The sequence below is a fragment of the Pogona vitticeps genome, chromosome 5 (genome assembly GCF_051106095.1).
Source record: "Pogona vitticeps strain Pit_001003342236 chromosome 5, PviZW2.1, whole genome shotgun sequence".
In the NCBI taxonomy this organism is placed as follows: domain Eukaryota; kingdom Metazoa; phylum Chordata; class Lepidosauria; order Squamata; family Agamidae; genus Pogona; species Pogona vitticeps.
The window spans coordinates 190,595,812-190,615,224 of record NC_135787.1 but is presented as its reverse complement, the minus strand read 5'-3'; the positions used below and the strand labels follow the sequence as shown (position 1 = coordinate 190,615,224).

The window sequence follows — 19,413 nt, the reverse complement described above, 5'->3', positions numbered from 1 at the left end:
GGTCCTCCTGAAACGCATTAAGCAATAAGGTTTTTAAAGCTTTTCAATACGCAATAAAGACACTACACATTGGACTATTTCAGCGATGTGGAGAGGGGGGATTTGCTGCTTGGGTAACAGCCTATCCTCCATATTATTTTACCCAGGCTTCTTGCTCTGGAGAGGACACTCCAGTTTCGCATACAGCGTCAAAGTCCTCCATACAGAGCACATTACCATTGTCTCTCAAGACTGAAAGATGCCTATGAATGAATTGTTACCTATTCCAGACATCCTGAAATGGTTTCGCCTTGTATCCTTCCGTTTTTATTTGATGAGCCAGTTCCCTACAACTTAAAAAAACACACCACACAAAGATGCACCAGCTGAGATGATTTAGATTCAGGATGTCGGGGCTATTTATGGTGCGAGTCTGATAAGAAGAATGCCTCAAAAACGTTCTCATCTTCAGACATATCCATAGGCCTTCATCCTGGATCAAATCACTTTCATCCATCGATAAGAGTCTGGGTGGGGCTTTCTCACCCCAGTGTCTCAACATGCCTAAAGCAAGATTCATCGGAGCCGTAAGAAGCACTTCTCAGAAAGGATACTCTTTATTATTTTGGGCATACTTCAATAGAACCTCTTTTTAAAATAATCTCTCTCTCAAAGTAATCTCTTCTAATTATTTCCTCTTTCTTCTTCTTCTGTTCCTCCTCCTCCTCCTCCTTCTCTGAGGGGCTCGTTCCATTCGTGGTAAGACGCCTGTCTGTGGGAGCTGCTTTCTAGCTGTGAGATCTGAGACAAATCTACCGTCGGGGTCAACCCGGAGGAACTTCTCACAAGACTTGAGCTCATCGATTCTCGGCTCTTCCGAACTTTGGTTTGCCAGAAAACCTTTACAGCAGCCCTGTTAAAAAGTCACAACCAAAGAGTCACACAAACCCTCAGCCCAATTCGATCTGGTTTTGCATTATCTTTAATCAGGACTGAAGAGAGAAAAATTCAAGAGGCACGAATAAAATATATTTGAACCAGTGTTCTTTTTTCTTTTTTACATCGTTGCAGGGATGGGCACGCATAGAAAGGCCCGTTGTCCTCCATCCACAAACCTCGGTAGACCACAACCACTCTTTTTCTAAAACCTGACTCCCACCCCTGTAATATTGCCTGTGGTCAAAGAGATTTTGGGCTGAACCTCCCTGACTTAAAGCAATTGCACAAGGCCAATTGTGCAGTCAGTGACAGGTACAATAATGTTATTTTCCAAATTGCCCCCACTGCGTGCCCAAATCCTCCCAACTGGGAAACTGGCTGCATGATCAGTGGGGCAAGACAGCTAAGCTAGGGAGAAAGGGGGAGAAAATAGCTTGTGTCATTGTCCATGCAAGCAGGATTTTCTGCCTTAAGACTTCTTCTGCCTTCTCCTTCTGTAACCCTGACTACAAGAGAAAGAGACAGGGCTGAGGGTCCATTAGAACCCCCATATCCACGGGGGAACTGTTCCAAGCCCAACCTCTCTGTGGATGCTGATAACAAATGTGATATACAGTATAGCATGGTCTCTGGCTCCTTCTAGTGGCCAGCTCGGGTAACTTCCTTTTACAAATAGATATTTCTAGGATTTTCCGTTTAATATTTTCAGGCCGCGGATAAGTGAATCAGCGGATACTGATCCCGTGGTAAGGGGGTCCCACTATATACATTATGAGCAATGGTATCATTTCCAAACCATTTGCACGGACCATATATAAGAACGTACGAAGCTACCTTTGACCGACTCAGCCCACTGACCTGCTTGGCTCAATGCTCTTCATGCTCTAACTATAGCAGCACCTTGCCAGGACCATCAGAGAAGAGCTTTTACCAGACATACCCAGAGAGGCCAGTCATTATAACAGGGATGTTGGGCTCCACCCCTTCCCAAATACCCACTTCTGCACCTTTTCAGTTGCACAGAGAGAGTGCTGTGTAAGTGCACTATTTCCACTTTAAAGTAATTCTCCTCTGGTCATTGGTCAGATGTTATACTGATGTTGGAACCTTTGGCCGAATTCTCCTGTACTTCCCCCCCTATTCTCAGAGCTTCTAGTCCCCTCTACAGCCTTCCTTGACTATGTAGACAGCCTTCCACAGATCCTCTCTTTCATTCTTCTAGCTTTCAAAAATGACTTCCTCTCCTACCTAGCGGTCTTAGGATCCCTTTCTGGGACCGTCATCTCTCAAAAGACCTCTTCCTTCCTGTCCTTTTTTATTTTTCATTTCAAGTACACTGTTAGAAATGCATCACTTCCCTTCACTTCCAAATAAGTGGGTCTTAGGTATGTCTTGTTTGTCCACGGGTATCACAGCTTTGGCAAGTGATTTTCAAAAAGTAACTTGCTACCGTTGCAATTTGAAAAGCCTCCTCCAGCCATTAGTTACTGTGGTAATTGCCATTGTTAAAAAGTAACTATATACTTCCATGTTCACAGGTTACCTGTGATGTCCTGGGTCAAGTTCAAGGTTTGACGGCTCACGAGAAAGCCATTCATGGTTTTGGACCCTGTCACTTGTCGGAGCATCTTTTCCCAAGATCATCTACATGAGCCACCAGATCCCTCCCCCAGACAATGCCCCTCCAGGTGGTCACTCCGAAGGAGGCCAGAAAATCAGCAATGAGAAGTGGCACCAGACTTTTGAAATTGGTTCCTGATCGGGCCGTGCCTGGCCCCCTCCCACCCCATTTTAAAGTGGTTGCTTTAGACTCTGAGCTTCAGCGACACTTTTGAGTACAAACTCATCTGAATTTTCTTTGTCTTGTGCCCTGCCATCATAATATGGAGAACACCAGCCTGTTGTGGGGTTTGATGACCAAATGGATTTGTTTGTTTTGTTTCCTTTTATGGTTTTCTCGTTGCTGCTTTTATTGTGGCTTGTTTGGTTTTCTTATATTGTGAACGGCTCAGAATAGTGGATTGCATTAATGGGGTGGTATATAAATCAATGAAATAAATCAATTTCTCAAAAGCAACCAAGTAGTTCTTTCTCATTACTTAAAGAAACCAGAATGCTATAAAGCTGCTTGCTGGCTTGTGGGACAAACCAAACAGCTCTCACCCATCTGGTCATCAGCTCAACACCCACAGATCACATGGCACAGCTTAAGCCGGCACTTGAACCATACAGTATTCCTCCTCCATCATTAGTCAATCCATGCCTCTCTTATGAAAACTTAAAAAATGGTAGCTGCTCTGCAAAAGGAATAAAGTTGTTTTTTTACTAAGTTCCGTGTGGCTGAAAAAAATAAATTGTACCCACAAAATCTGAAACGAAGACATTACAATGCTTTGTGCTTTTGTTTAATATCTCGTTTTGCTATTGATGGAGCAAACAAACAAAGCAGCCTTCCTGGAAAGAGTAATGCAATAAAATAATGCCTTAAGTTACTGAAAAGGAATTAGTTATCCTAGGAAAGTAATTCAAGTAGCTATTTATTTATATGTTGTAACTTTGAAGTTCTAAATATGCACCTTTGGTTTTATATTTGTACCTGAAAGACACCTTCTGTAATTCACACATCATCCCACACGTTAACCTGACGAGAAATACAATTATCATGGCATACAACAGGAAAAGCAAGTGGATTGCAGTTCTTAATAACTACACACCTAGCCCCCATTTACTCACCAATTAAAAAGTACGAAGATTATTGCGAAGAGCACACCAACGCAAATAATAATTCCAGTTACAAGGACAAACACCAGTACTGCATTTGCGCTTGGCTTTCGAGACCGCCTCGTTTCCAATTCTGAAGAGAAGCAGAACATTTATGACTGTTATAAAAAATCTTCTGAGAGGCAGAATATTAAACATTATGAATAAAAAGTCAGAGCAGTTACAAGATCAGTTCCCTACTATAATCCTCAGTAAAACTGATCTGAGAGTATCCTGAGTGTATAATTTGGGGGGGGGGGATAACATGGCAATAACACCAGAATAATTAAACGTATGGCATCAAAAGAAATGACACACTACACACATAATACTTCCACAACATCAGCAGTACTTTGGTCAAACCAGATGTTTGATAACACACGTTAACCCTTCAGGACGTTTACATAAAAGAATTTAATGACTTTGTAAGCTAAAAGCAGGTTAACTTACTAGACATATCATAGCAACTTCAAAACAGCACAAAAATGAATATGTCTTTAAAATAGGTTTAGATAAATGAAAAAATAAATAACTGGCGTTGGGGTCTACATATCCTTGCCCATGGCTCAATACATCACAATTAAGCATCTCTTGCTCTAACTGGGGATCGTTCTTATTTATTTAGCACAGTTTCCTCAGACCCTGGCTTAAGCTGGTAATATTATAAAGTGATGGCATCTTAGAATTATGACTTCTAAAGCCTTGAATGGTTTGGGACCTCATTCTCGCTGGAGCTCCCCTTCCCAAGAATATCTACTCTGTCCACCCGATACTCACTATGGAGGGTGTTTGTCCCGAGAGATGTAAAGGAAACCAACACTAGGAACAAGACAAGAATTGTTTACAGAATTCTATGGCAAGAACATACATCACTTTTTCGCAACCTGTATGTTATCGTTTGTAATTGATGTTACTTTAGTCTTCTTTATGTGTTCTACGGGGTTGTGTAGGACAGGAAGCAACAGTTAGAACTGGATATGGAACAACTGATTGGTTCAAATTTGGGAAATGAGTATGACAAGCCTGTATATTGTCTCCCTGCCTATTTAACGTATATGCAGAATACATCATGCAAAAGGCAGGACTGGAGGACTCCCAAAACGGAATTAAGATTGCCGAAAGAAATATCAACAACCTCCGATATGCAGACAGTACCACTCTGATGGCAGAAAGTGAGGAGGAATTAAAGAACCTCTTAATGAGGGTGAAAGAGGAGAGCGCCAAAACTGGTCTGAAGCTCAACATCAAAAAAGCTAAGATCATGGCCACCGGTCCCATCACGTCCGGCAAATAGAAGGGGAAAATATGAAGGTAGTGACAGATTTTACTTTCTTGGGCTCCATGATCAATGCAGATGGTGACAGCAGCCACAAAATTAAAAGATGCCTGCTTCTTGGGAGGAAAGCAATGACAAACCTAGAGAGCATCTTAAAAAGCAGAGACATCATCTTGCCGACCAAAGTCCACATAGTCAAATGTATGGTTTTTCCTGTAGTGCTGTATGCAAGTGAGAGCTGGACCATAAAGAAGGCTGACTGTCGAAGAATTGATGCTTTTGAATTGTGGTGTTGGAGGAGATCCTTGAGAGTCTCCTGGACTGTAAGGAGAACAAACCTATCCGTTCAGAAGTAAATCAACCCTGAGTGCTCACTGGAAGGACAGATCCTGAAGCTGAGGCTCTAAATACTTTGGCCATCTCATGAGAAGACTCCCTGGAAATGACCCTGATTTTGGGAAAGTGCGAAGGCAAGAGGGGAAGGGAATGACAGAGGACGAGATGGCTGGACAGTGTCATCGAAGCTATCAACATGAATTTGATCCAACTCCGGGAGGCAGTGGAAGACAAGAGAGCCTGGCATGCTCTGCTCCGTGGGGTCATGAAGAGTCGACCCGACCTAACAACTAAACAACAACAACATATTTGTTATATTTGTTTATTCTGTTACGATTTATTGTAATTTGGTGGAGATATTTGTCAGGAGTCAGAGGAAAGTAGCTTTTTCTCTCAGCGTTGATTAATGGGGAATACAGGTATTTATTCTGAGTATTTTTTTGTCTGGTTGTTTATAATGTGCAAACCACCCTAAGTGATGATTTCACTACATTGGGCAGTCCAGAAGCTTTATTTTTTTCAAAGAGTTTGTGCAAAGAAATGCCAACGCAGCTTTTTCCTTGGGAACAAACTCACTGAAATGAAGGGGGGTGTGTTTTAGGCCAAGAGGAAGAAGCCCCATAGGCTATTAAAACACTGCTTGCACCAAGCAGGATTCTTGCCCTTGAAAAGATTTCCTCAGACTATGAGCAGAAGTAACACAGAATACAGGCCTTAAACAGCAGCCAGTTTAGTTAATAACCATACCAGAGAGCAGAGTAAGGCACTCCCCGATTCTAATTTCTATCAACATAAATTTGGGCAGTCAAGCAATTTATTCCAACGAATGGGATATTCTACAGCTCTGCAGCTTAGGTCCAGGCCAACAGAAGGACTGCATCTCCCCATATGAGCCTTCTTGGCATTTAAGATCACAAAAACCTTTAAAATGTCCGGCTGTTGTATAGCTTAAGTTATAATTTTGGATGGGAGGGGGAGAGGTGGAAGGACTCCCCATCTTTCCCAGCCCCTACCCACCCACCCCTCGTTATCTGCTGCCGGCGCTGGAGCGCAGTCCTCGCCCCCTCTTGCCACGGCGGCAGCTGCTTGGTGATCCCCCATGCTCGCCCAGCCCACATGGAGCCCAGAATGGCAGCGCAAGCCGAGCGCCACCCCCTGAGCCAGGCAGGAGGAAGCAGAGCCTGAGCGCATTGATGGGGAAGGAGAGCGCCCGGAGTGTGTGTGTTCAAAGTCCCTTTTGGGGACTCCAACTCCCACACTCCCCAGACTTGAACTTATGACCCTTGGGGGAGGGGAGGCTGCCTCGTTCAGCTTTGTCCGGTGCCTCTTTCCCCCTGCCTGCGCCGGAGCCTTGTTTGGGCGTCCAAGACTAGCAAGGTTACCTCTGAGCCTGTGCAGTGTGTGAGCAGCCACAGGGTAGGTTCAGGTTTATTTGCTTTGCTCCCAATCGGAAGTACAATTTGAAGAATATTACCTGTGAAGTTTTATGCATATGTGATTGCTAATACAGACCTTCTGTGAAAAGTTGGCTCCTCCGATAAATATGTTGTGTAGTTAATAAAGATTATAAGGTAATTGTTGTTGTGGGTTTTTCAGGCTCTTTGGCCGTGTTCTGAAGGTTGTTCTTCCTAACATTTAACCAGTCTCTGTGGCCGGCATCTTCAGAGGACAGCACTCTGTGCTCTGGTGTAGTTGGCTTGGGAGTGGAGTATTTATGGCTGTGAGATAGGCTTTTGTCCTTTTCTGGAGATGGATGATTAGTGTGTCTTGTTGTGGGTGTATTGTTGTGATAAAGAGGAGAGATTATCTGTCACTTGGGATTTGTGTTTATGATACAGGTGTGATATTAAAAAAGGGTTTTCCCTTTTTTCTACTTTGTTTTTGTTTTACGTACACATTTTTCCGTAAGCCGTCCAGATAGAAACCCAATAAATTCTCCAAAAGGTTGGCCTAATGTATCTCTCTAAATATTTTAAAGACTTCCATAAACTTACCATCAGTTGAATATACTGTATATTTTACAGATGCAATCAACTCTTCATCTTCCGTCGTATCACACTCGAAAGCAACTGGGTGAGTATCTCTGTGCACTTCCAGAACAGCTGAATCGTTAGGAATAATGAGTGATTGCTATCAATTCAAAGGCGACAAGAAAGACAAAGTTGAATTAACTCATAATTTAGTAGGCACTGTGCTAAAATCTTCTGACAATTTGGAAACGGGGTGGTGGTGCTAGATCTCATCTGCTTTTTGCATCAAGTATCCATTTCCCATGCAATTAAAGTTCTCAAGAAAGTCTGGTTTCAAAGTAAGCTTTAGCTTCAAAGCTTACTTTGAAAAGATCTACTGGATATGCTCAGTGGTTAAGGTCTCTGGCTGCAGGTTGGAAGTTCGATTCTCCACTGTGCCTCCTTGAGAGGGTCTGGGCTCAATGATCCGTAACTCCCTCTTCAAGCTCTGCAGTTCTATTGCTCTTATTCTAAGTTTATTTCAATAATACAAATAAATGATATTATGAGACAAGCCAGCGGGGCTAGGAACCTCTGTTTGAAACCAATGGTTCTTTTATAAATAAAAAAACGAATCAAAGGGGGAGAGGAAGCACTTGACAGTCAAAAGAAGAAACTAAAGGGAAAGCCATTCTCAAAAATGCCAGAGTTATTATGCGTGGTGCCATTCCAAAATACACAATTCTTCCAGGGGATTCTGCACTCACAAATCTACTACGGTACCTTTCTCATGCTCCTTTCTCCCCCAATAAACACTCAAAGGAGATCTTGTATTCTGAAATATTGTGGATGTAACGAATAACTCCAACATTTAGCAAGCTGTTTCGGCCAAGGTTTCCCAGGAGGACTTAGCGTACTACAATCTATTGTTTCCTCTCTTTCCATGACCTCCAGGGTCCTAGAACAGGAATATCTATGACTAAAATTAAGGAAAAGGGGCAGGGTTCTCTCAGCATTGAGCCTATACGCTTAGTGTCGAGCAGAAGAAAAAACAGAGGTTTAGCAAGGAGGCACTGGATAAAGAATTTAATAATTCAGGTTTTTTATGCTTTTTGATTTCTATACTTTGTCCTTCAGGTAGCTGTTTCTGTAATTTAGACGACAATCTCTTTCTGCGAATAGGTGCATTGTTTTGTACATCTCCGTGATTGATCTGGCTTGTCCAGAGTCAAAGATAACGTAAGTTGCAAATAGTGAGCACTAAGGAAAATCAGGATTTAACGAGGAAGACATTAGAAATAAAAGATTAAGATAGTTAACCTCCTTTGGCATAGAAATGAGGTCTATAGAGAACCTCATCAGGCCAAATATTCACAAAACACAGCATAAAACGCGCCATTCAGAAACCATTGGTAATTGCGTACAATTTTTTGTAAACAAACAAACAAACATAGAATTAAGTAGTCACCTGGTCTGGAATTAACATTTTCCAAGTATACTGAAATCGATTCTCTGGAGGCACAAAAATACAAGGCATCTTCACGCTTTCAAGAGTTTCAGCAAGAGGCTTGCCCCCTGCAAGAGAGAGTTTTTCCACTTACGCTGTGCTGGAACTAAATAAAATCCTATTATTGTAGGCGTCATAATATCAGGATTATTCCAATAACAAGTGCAAACCCTGAAAAATATCATTTTAACTGGAATGAATATAACGTTGTTTGCTAATAGACTAATATTAAAAACTACTGAAGGTATCTCGTTCTCTAGGAAGTAGGAAAGGAAAATGCCCGTTTTAGCTGACCCAAATGATCATAGAATCACAGAAAAGTGAAGTTGGAAAGGGCCTACAAGGCCATCAAGTCCAACCCCCTGCTCAAGACAGGAATACAATCAAAGATCGTGAATTGTTGAACAGACAACCTAACTGAAGTCAAATACAAATTTATTTGGTACTTACAACCACAATCTGGTGGCCCTTTGCACTCTTCAATACGCACAATACACTTTTTTTCATTTACAGGACAACCGTTGGTTAATATAACTTCTCGCATGCCAATGCCTTTGATTAGAACAGAAATAGTAAAATTACATCTGCACATATTTTTTTGTTTCTAGCCCTTTCTTCATCTCTTTTTCTAATGGATGCTGCTGCAGTTCACTTCCTCAACTCAGGAGAAGCTCATCTTCTAAGTGTTCCAGCAAACCAATTTCCTTTTGCAGCTCAGATTCATATACTCCACCTATTTTGCCAAAGAACTCCATATCATGGTGATCCCGTCATCTGACAATGTAAACACACTCTCTTTTTATAACAGATCTTGAACTGCCAATTTACCCATTGCTTAAAAACAAACAGGCAAACTAAAATTTAAATAAATAAAATTAGCTTGCAGCAGCCCTTCAAGGGACTTCAACTTGTATCTGGGGCATTGTTGACATTTTTTTCAGTAGGAAAAAAAATACTGTACCATGCTGAATTTCTCTTAGGTGTCTCAAAAAAGTATGAACTGTTATTGAACAAAGTCTTCAGCTGTCCTACCGATCTCACCTTGTTAGGCTTCAAAAGATATACCGGATTTTTCCGTGTATAAGACACCCCCATGTATAAGATCCCCCCCCCACTTTTCTAATCTAAAATTAAGAAACCTAAGTGGGGCTTAGCAAGTGTAGGGGGAAAGGGATCAAAGCGCTGCAGGATCACTTTGATCCCTGCTTTCCCCTCCACTTGTTTTTGTTCTCGCTTCAGCTTACTTCCATGTATAAGACAACCCTCATTTTTTAGCCTAAAGATTTTAGCCAAAAGTAGTCTTATACACGGAAAAATATGGTACATCATTGTGGGGGAAAAATGACTATTGCTATGGTCTGTCGTTTGAACATTTACTCTTTTATTCCCTACCATTGCATGGTGCCTGCTGGAAGCAAAATACGTATTTTTGACTTATTAGGGAACCAAACAAGGAAATGGTGAAACTTAACATAGAAAAAAAATGGTGTGTTCAGAAAAATTGCAAGTCTTTGTTTGTCTTACAGTATTTTAAGCTCATTTGTTTAAGTTCATTTTATTTTAAGCTCATTCGAGAAAACAACAGCGACAAAACTCTTACGCGAAGGCCATCTACCTCTTGTTCCCGGGTGGCAACCATTAACATACTAGAGCCAGCGTGGTGTAGTAAACAAGACTGCCGGTCTAGGATTCAGATCCCCACTCAGTCATGAAACTCGCGGGGTGGTGGCTCTGGTAAAACCTTGAACCTCTCCCATAACCTTGAAACCCCTATGATGGTCACCGTTGACTCAGATGCAATTTAACGGCATTTAATACGCAACTCAGTCATGCCTGACCTTTTATTACTGATGTACTTAGAAAGCCTGCCGTGCACGGTAATAAATGGAGGGAAGAAAATCATTAAAATAGTTAGAAGAAGAAGAAGAAACACTTGCCCCCAGCTGTCCACATCGTACAACTTTTGCTGGATTAATTGCTGGATATATAACCATAATCAAAATTTTCTGAGGCTGCTTGGACTCTACTATGTTACTCTGATATCCTCCACTTCAGGAATTTTAAATTTTCCAAAGACAGAAAACAAGAGACAGCCCTATACATGTCTTTTCTTTCATATTTAGTAAATAAGCTGCACCGGGTTTGACTGCCACGACTCCCTAGTAAACAGGCAGGGCATTGAGGTCATTGAAAACGAAGATTGTTCCATGCTATTAAAATCTTAAGACATCGACATTTCACTTAAGGACTTTATGTTATTTTCAATGCAAATAATACATTTTTCCTCCTCTGCCAAAATATTTATCTTGCCAATAAATACCGAATAACTTGAGTTTCATTTATAGAAATGCTTAGTTTACTGTACAACGCAGTAATAGAATTTTTTAACGATCTTTTTGTGACCTAGAGATAAACAGAGCAAAATGTATTTCAGTACTGCATTAATCTGTTTGGAAATGGTAGTGGTGGGAGAGATAAAATATTCTGCATTTTCTCATCCTTGGAGTACAAACCGCTATATTTTGTTATGGTTTTTCGGCAGTATTATAATTGGAGAAATGTCGGGAGAGATGCTGAAAAATGGCCCAATCTGATTTTAAAAACAGAGCTGAAAATGTCTCGTTTCAAATTTGCAAAGAACAAAGGTATATGTGATGAGAAATTCAGACCTCTACTAAAGATGTATCTGTGGGCCATTTCTTTCACTCACATGTAGAGTGTAGAAATGGTAGGTTTTTTAAAAAGAGGGGAGGGGAGAGAGTTAACCAAGAATATTAATCTTGTTTGGACTACTGTAACACATTCAACTGCCTTTGAAGACAGTTTGGAAACTTCAACTGGAGGAAAATGCTACAGATTCACTCTTAACTGAAGGATGTACGAGGGGGTGCTGATAAGTATTGAACTTTTCCCAGAAAAAATTGAGCTAGGAAGCTATAAATTGCAGGGTCTATTGGCCAATTTGTCTGTATTCAATGGTGCAAAAATCGACTACCTATGATTTTAACTTATCTTTCATGTTCAGGTCTAAAGTGAACATGGCAGCAGCTCCAGAAAAGTTCAATGTGGAATTGGATGGGACCATAATCAAGTTCCTGTTTCTCCAAGGTAAAGGTGCAAAGCAGATCCATGATGAAATGTCACAAACTATCGGTGACAGTAGCCCTTCATATGCAACGTTGGGTTGTCAATTTTAAAACTGGCCATTTCAGTGTTGAAAGTGAGAAACCCAGTGGAAGGCCTGTTTCTGTCTCTGTGCCTGCAAATGTGAAAGCCATCCATGACATGATCATGGAGGACCGCCAAATATCAGCCAAAAGTATTGCAACATATCTGAGAATATCATGGTGAGAGAGTTGGTGCCATTATCCCCAACGACTTGGAAATGAGAAAGCTGGCAGCAAAGTGGATCCCCCAACTTTTGACGACTGAACAAAAGAGGAAACGTGTGGAGTCATCGGTGGCTGTTTTGGAACATTTTGCAAGAAATGAGTCAGATTTCCAGGCAACTGGTAACTGGTGATGAGACATGGATCTACTGTTATGATCCTGAGACAAAGGAACAGTCTAAGGAATGGAGGCACAGTAGTTCCCCCAGGCCAAAGAAGTTCTGAGTACAAAGGTTGGTGCAGAAGCAAGTGGCAACAGTTTTTTGGGATAAGAAGGGAGTTCTGCTGGTGGACAACCTCCAACAGGGTTCAACCATCAATGCAAAACATTACTGTGCTTTATTGACGAAGTTGAGACAAAACATCAAGGAAAAACGTTGAGGAAAGCTCTCCAAAGGTGTCATCCTGTTGCATGAGAACGCCTTGTCACACACTGCAGGTGAAAGAATGGCAAAACTGATGTCCTTAAGGCTTTGAAGTGATGCCCCATCCACCCTATTCTCCCGACCTGGCTCCTTCTGACTATTATCTGTTCCCCAAACTCAAAAAACACTTAAAGGGACAACGATTTGGGAGTGTTCCGGAGGCAACTAATGCTGCAAATGAGTGGTCACACCAGCAGTCGGAAGAATTTTATTTGCAGGGACTTAAGAAGCTGCAGGACAGATGTCGCAAGTGCACTGACTTCCTGGGGGAATATGTAGAATAGTGTGGCAGTTCCTGAGGAAAACTGCCTTTAGTACTATTTTTTTTCCAATTTAAGTAACTCAAGGACCTCTCCATGGGAAAATATAAATAACATGCACAATCTGGCTTAAACATAATATTGAAACTTCCCCCCACCAACTTACACTATTTTTCAGATTTTTCCCCCCTTACCACATGTAACTGTGCATGGTCCAAATTCTACTTCTTTGGGATGCGTCTGATTATGATGTTCAACTAAAAAAAAGACACCAAGTTAACCAAAGGCTGATTACAAAACATAAAGTTGCTTCATTATAGGAAAACATACTCCTTGGTTCTTCTCTAATGCTTTTCACCTGAAAAATGAAGCTTCTCTACTTAGGGGCTCACACTGGGCATGTTCATGACAACTGCATAGCTGTTCCCATGGTTCGGCGCCCTGCCTCCTCAGGCAGATGCCCCACTCATCAGAGGCAATGCTTCAACTTCCCTGCCCCAACTCCTCCAGATGCTGCCTAAGAGTGGTCACCTGCCAGGGGAGGCAAGGCGCCAAACTGCAGCTGTGCAGCTATTGGATGAACCAAGATGAACCGCCAATTCGTGCCTACAGAATCATAGAGTTGCCAGGTGCCTAGAAGGCCACTGAGTCCAATCCCCTGCTTAATCCTGGAACCCAAACCAAAGCAGATCTAACAGGTGGTTGTCCAATTTCCTCTTGAAGGCCTCCAGCATTGGAGCACTCCCCACCTCCTCCCAAGGTTATTGGTTCTATCGTTGTGCTATTCTTAACAGGTTTTTTTTCCTGATATTCAGCCTAAATCTGGCTTCCTGTAACTTCAGCCCATTGTTGTATGTCCTGCACTCAGGGATGATCGAGAACAGATCCTGCCCATCTCCTCTCTGCCTCCATGTCTACTTCAGACTTAGTAATGTAATTTATTTACTGAGGCAAATTCAGCAAGGCCTACTCTTCATCGCTGTATGATCTCCTGCGCCTTAAACGTAGTTTGTGAGGCCATTTCAAAATAATTCCATAGTCACAGTATTGTCTTTACTCCACACAGATGCACACATATTAGTCTCCCAGTAAGCATCATGCGCTAAACGTGTTAGCTGAAAACCTACCTGTTTCTGTCTAATTTCAAACATACAATGCCTTTAAGTACTAGTTTTTTCACAATTTAAGTAACTCAAGGACCATGACGTAAATTTCTCAATGTTACAGTACAAAACGAAGTCATAGCTTTATGTATTTCCTTTTACGAGTCTGATGAGGTGTATTTCAGTCTCTCCTCTCTTCCACCCATTCTTCTGTGCATTGCAGAAAAGAGCAAAACCATTGACAAGTGTTCAAATATATGCTTCTAAAATGAAAGGACAGGATAGGAGTGGCTTCGGTTATTTACAATTTCCAGTGTTTTCTTGCATTTCAAGGGGGCGGGAAGTCAAAATGTATTTAATGCCCAAAGAATGCCAGTATGAGAAGTTCTAACTCAAGCAGTAGCAGATCCCTTACATTCAACCTAGCTAACATACCTTCAGTCAAGAAATGACCAATAAAATCCAAAATAAAATCCAAAATAAAGCCAGGACCTAATTAGCAGGAGGAACATAGTTGAGACAATCCTTAGGACATCTTTTACTTTCGCAGTACAGTCCCATTTTATACATTTTTGCCCAGAACACACCCTCGTGGATCCTGATGGGACTCATGCCCAAGTAAATAAACCTTCAACTGCTCTCTTCATGTTGTCACATCTGAACTAGCAGGGTTGTGACACACTAGAGCAGACATAATAGCCACCATGTGCCCAGCTGTGGTATTTGGAGCCACAAGCTTGAGACTGGAACCAAATAAAATTAGAGATACTAAAATCGAGGACCGCGAGTCATTACTCTGCATCCGGTTTTAAATGACACACTGATTCACCTTTACAGGAAGCAAGTGCTGGGTTCTTGCCTGCTTCCAATGCCAAATCCAAAATGTTAATACTAACTGTGAAAGGCGAGAGGACAGTATAGAAGCTCTCATTGGAGTGCCATCCGTCTGTAGGGTCTTCTAAAGAGGTGCAGACCACCCCTCCACCAACCCCTCGTGAGAGCATACCTCAGGGAATGGACACCTGAGAATTGGAGGAAAACCTATGAGGTTTAACTGTAGCTACACAGACTGAAGGGAAATTGGCGGGAAGAGAGGGGGAGGTCCGCAATAGAGGAGGGAATGGGGGAAATAAAAGGGGAGAGAGACAGCATACTGGGGGGTCAGGAACTTATCTGGGTCAAGGACCCATGGACGGAAAAGTGGGAAAAGATAAAGGTACCCCGGGAAGAAGCAGATTATCGCCGGAGAAGGGGACTACCCCAACGACCGTCCTATTGGGGGGAGTCTGAGGCACGAGAGTGGAGAAAGAGACTAAGAGAAGAAAAGGAGGCAGTGGCCTGAGAAGCCGAGGAACGCAGAGCATGGCGTGTGGAAGAAGAAGAGGACAGAGAGGGGGAATCGCTCTGGAAAGAGGGTGGTGATGAGGAGACCCTGCTGTTGTTAAGAAGTGAAGGAGAGGAACAATTTAACCCGAGTTATGTCCCTTTCCTACTCAGACCATGGGAGGTTAAATCCTTAAACCCCTTTGAACCCGGTGTCTGGTTGCCCATACGGTGCCCGTTGGCACCGCAAGAGAAGTTGCAAAGAGAACCGTTAAAATGAAACAATAAACCCAACTTTGGATTTCACTTTAAAAACGACTCCTGTTTTATTTGAAAAAGGTGCAGAGGCTAGAGTCGAACCTATAAGGCCATTAACAGTTTGAGACCTCATTAAATGCTGAACATCCCTCCTTACATGGTTTCAATAATATTTTGTAAGCCACCCAGAGTAGTAGCATGGCACTAACTTCAATCTTAATGAAGTGCTTTGAGCAGCTAGTTCGGAAATATATTATCTCCTGCCTTCCTGATTCCTTTGATGGGCTTCAGTTTGCTTATAAAGAAAATAGATCAACTGAGGATGCGATTAATACAGTGCTTTATATGGTTTTATCCCACTTGGAAACACAAGGGAATTATGTAAGAATGCTGTTTGCGGACTTTAGCTCTGCTTTTAATACCATTATACTCCACAGATTAATAGTCAAACTTAAAGATCTAGATTTTCCAGATTCTATCTTTTTGTGGATTTTGGATTTTTTAACAAATCGTCCACAAAGGGTTAAACTGAATGACTACATCTCTACTGACAAGATACTCAGCACTGGCACTCCACAAGGTTGTGTCCTCAGTCCACTACTGTTCTCCATTTATTCATCAGATTGCACCAATAACCATCCCAGTAATAGGATTATCAAATTTGCAGACAACACTACACTAGTAGGACTTATTTCCGGGGATGATGAGTCGGCGTATCGGGATGAGGTATTACAGCTATCCCGTTGGTGCAAAAAAAAGTCTTCTATTTAACATCCAAAAAACTAAGGAATTTATAGTGGACTATAGGAAAAAAAGAGCAGACATTCAGCCACTGTATATAGACGGAGTTTGTGTGGAACAGGTGGTTGAATGTAAGTTTCTTGGGACCATCATAACAAATGACCTGACTTGGAGTGCGAACACCGCTGCGTTAATCAGGAAGGCGCAACAACGGTTGTATTTTCTAAGGATTCTTAGAAAACAACAATTGACTGAGAGTCTGTTAACCACCTTCTATCGGAGTTCGATTGAGAGCATATTATCCTACTGTCTCTGTGTATGGTTCACGAGCTGCACAGTGGCAGAGAAAAAGGCAATTCAAAGGGTGATTAAGACGGCCCAAAACATCATTGGCTGTTCACTCCCCTCTTTGGAAGAATTGTGTAAGGACAGATGTAAGAGGAAGATATCTAACATACTGAAAGACTCCTCTCATCCGGGACATCAGCTCTTTAAACTATTACCATCGAGAAGGAGATTCAGGGTATTGAAAGCAAGGACAAGCAGATGCAAGAACAGCTTCTACCGAAGTGCAGTATTGAGTTTAAATGTGGGGTCATAAGTTTTTGGTGGAATTTTAATTGCTGGGAGAAACGGGGTATCTACATTTGTATGGTGAGTGTTGTGAATATTTTAACTTTTTTTGTAGTGGTGTTGTCCAGTTTTTACCTTGGGGAAGAGCACCTCATTTCGTTGCACCCACTTGTGAGTGCAATGACAAATAAATTTCTTATGTCTTATGTCTTAAATGGGCGAGTTATAAATCTAAATAAATAAATAAAATGTTAACACTGAGCTTTTTAAGGAGACCTTTAAGAACATCTTCCCCTTATATGAATGTTTTGCTGATCTATTGTTTCCAATTCTATCTTGATCTTGCTGTCTTCTGACTGATTTCTTCATTCTTAGTCAGAGTGGTGGGGTGTGTGAAAGTTTTAATCATTGTAAACTCCCCAGAGTAGTGGCTTGTCGCTAGATGGGTGATATATAAATGCAACCAATAAATTAAAAAGAATATAAAGTAACCAAAATTACTGACTTCCTGTGGACCACTCATTTTCTCTCAACCTGAACTACCTTACAGGGTTGTTCTGAGCCTATCAAATAGCATGCAACACTTTGGAGGACAGGTGGGTGGGACATGTTATGAACGGATTTCTCCAGGAATTAGTAACATTACCCATTTGCACGGTCCAAAAGTAAACTCATTTCTCTCAAAACGAAGGAGAAAGGACATTACATCCACATTTTCTATTCAGGAGAAAAAGAACAGAAATTTTTGATCCTGCTCTAGTCACAGATGGATTCAGTATTATCCATGCTTAATTTGAAGTCCATCTCTGAAGTTAACAGATTGGTGTTAACTTTCCACATTCAGTGCATTATTTGGAGTTCTGAAAATTATTCTCCTTTCCAATGGATCACTTTCGGCTTTATAATTAAGTTCCTTTACAAACATCTTCTCTCTGCCTCATTGAATGCCTATGAAATTTATGGGAGGAGAAGAATGAAGAAGCCTTACATCCTCTGGAGGGAAGGATTAAGTGTTCCCGAAAGCATAAATCTTATTTGACTGTGTAAATATTTGGCCCAAGACATGAAGCATCATCCACTAGAAGGAATGCTGTATATTCCCTCCACAAAAACCCAGCTCTCCACTTCCCTAAAGTGGATAATAACAAAAGTTCTGTAGAAATTACTCAGAGCAATGCGATGGAGGAGGAGGGCCCTGAGGGCATGGACTGAAACCTTTAGAGGAAAGGGAAAGCAATCTGAAAGAAAAAGCATGTTAGAAGCACCAGCTTTATACCACACATGCTTGTAAACCTATTGTACTTTTGCGGGGTCAAGCCGAAGCATCTGCAAAATTGAAGCCACCCCCACCACCCAAATCTCTGCATCCTGCCATTGTTGGCTCCTCTCCAAGCCTGCGAACCCCCCAGCAGGCTCAAAAGGTTTTGACCTTCCTATTGAGCCACTCACCCTTCTTCATGTCTTCCTCTGCTTTCAGCAACTCTACTACAGCGGCCGAGATCACAGTTTCTAGAGAGATGCCCTCCTTAGTGGAGTGCAAGGGCTCTGCCAGAAGGTTGAGGAGCAAGACCAGTAAGAGGGCCAGCGTCCATGCCCCTCTGGTCTCACGCCATCCCATTTTCCCTGCCTTGCACCTCCTGCGGTCCTTTCCCCGAGCCAAGCTGGCACGGAAGGGCTCCAAGCAAGCAAGAACCGCCGTCACCACCTGGGGAACCATTGAGGTGTCACAATGAGGTCGCTTCGGAATTCTGAGAGTGACTGTCAGCACAAACAAAACACAGCTTTCTAAGTGGTAGCGCCCGTAGATCCCTTTCCCCACCCAGAGACCCTCTTCTTCGCCTTCTTCCTTGGGGGGGAGGAAGAGAGAGGCAGCAGAATGACCTACTGTTTTCAACGAATCCCTCAAAAATGGCACGGTTCTTGACGCAGGGAATGCCCAAAGTTACTCCTCTCTCAACAAAAACACAGACCGAGACCTTCACCCGGTCCGGCTGGGCAAGGAATCTCTCAGGACCAGTGTTCCCTCCTCCCAAACGACACGGGGTATACAGTCAACTGTATGGGTGTGCCCTCCATTTTAAGCTGCACAATGAGATGGTTTTGGCCTCCATACATTTCCATCACTTATTCACTTCCCAAAACTGAGGATAGGCCTACTTTAGTGAAAAATGACCATCGTTTGCACTGGATACCGTTCTGTATCCAGGGAGTCTTCCCCCAAAATAATGACATCACGTGCATTTCCTCCTCACTTGGTGCTGTCAGTGGCTACTTCCACGAAGCCCTCAAAATGACAATAGTGGAGGAGCAGGGTTGATGACTTATTTAGAGGGATTTTAAAAAAAAAGCTGTTATCACATTAGGCTATATATTAAGATACAATTTATGTCATCATGTCAAAGAGAACATGTGAAGAGACCGGGAAATCTAGCCAACCAGAAAACTTGCTCAAGTTTAAAGCAAGAATGGCTTTCACATATTGTAGAAACTAAATGGCCATCTTTGTGTGGAAAAAACACAGTGTTTTCAAGTGTGCCATTTGTGTTGAAGCAAAAATTCAGTCCTGATTAAAAGAAATTCTTCAAAAAAAAGTCT

At 42.0% G+C, this 19,413-nt stretch overlaps 1 protein-coding gene across 1 annotated transcript; it reads right to left on the bottom strand.

The window, feature by feature from the left end:
- Positions 1-577: 577 nt before the first annotated feature.
- On the bottom strand, positions 578-18,535 carry LOC110088007 (sperm acrosome membrane-associated protein 1). Its single transcript, XM_020810035.3, has 7 exons — positions 18,268-18,535; positions 13,015-13,077; positions 9,197-9,298; positions 8,708-8,814; positions 7,285-7,420; positions 3,652-3,772; positions 578-892 (listed from the first exon to the last, which is right to left on the bottom strand). The coding sequence occupies exons 1-7, from the start codon at positions 18,533-18,535 to the stop codon at positions 664-666; spliced, it is 1,026 nt and encodes a 341-aa protein (XP_020665694.3). The 3' UTR covers positions 578-663.
- Positions 18,536-19,413: the final 878 nt, after the last annotated feature.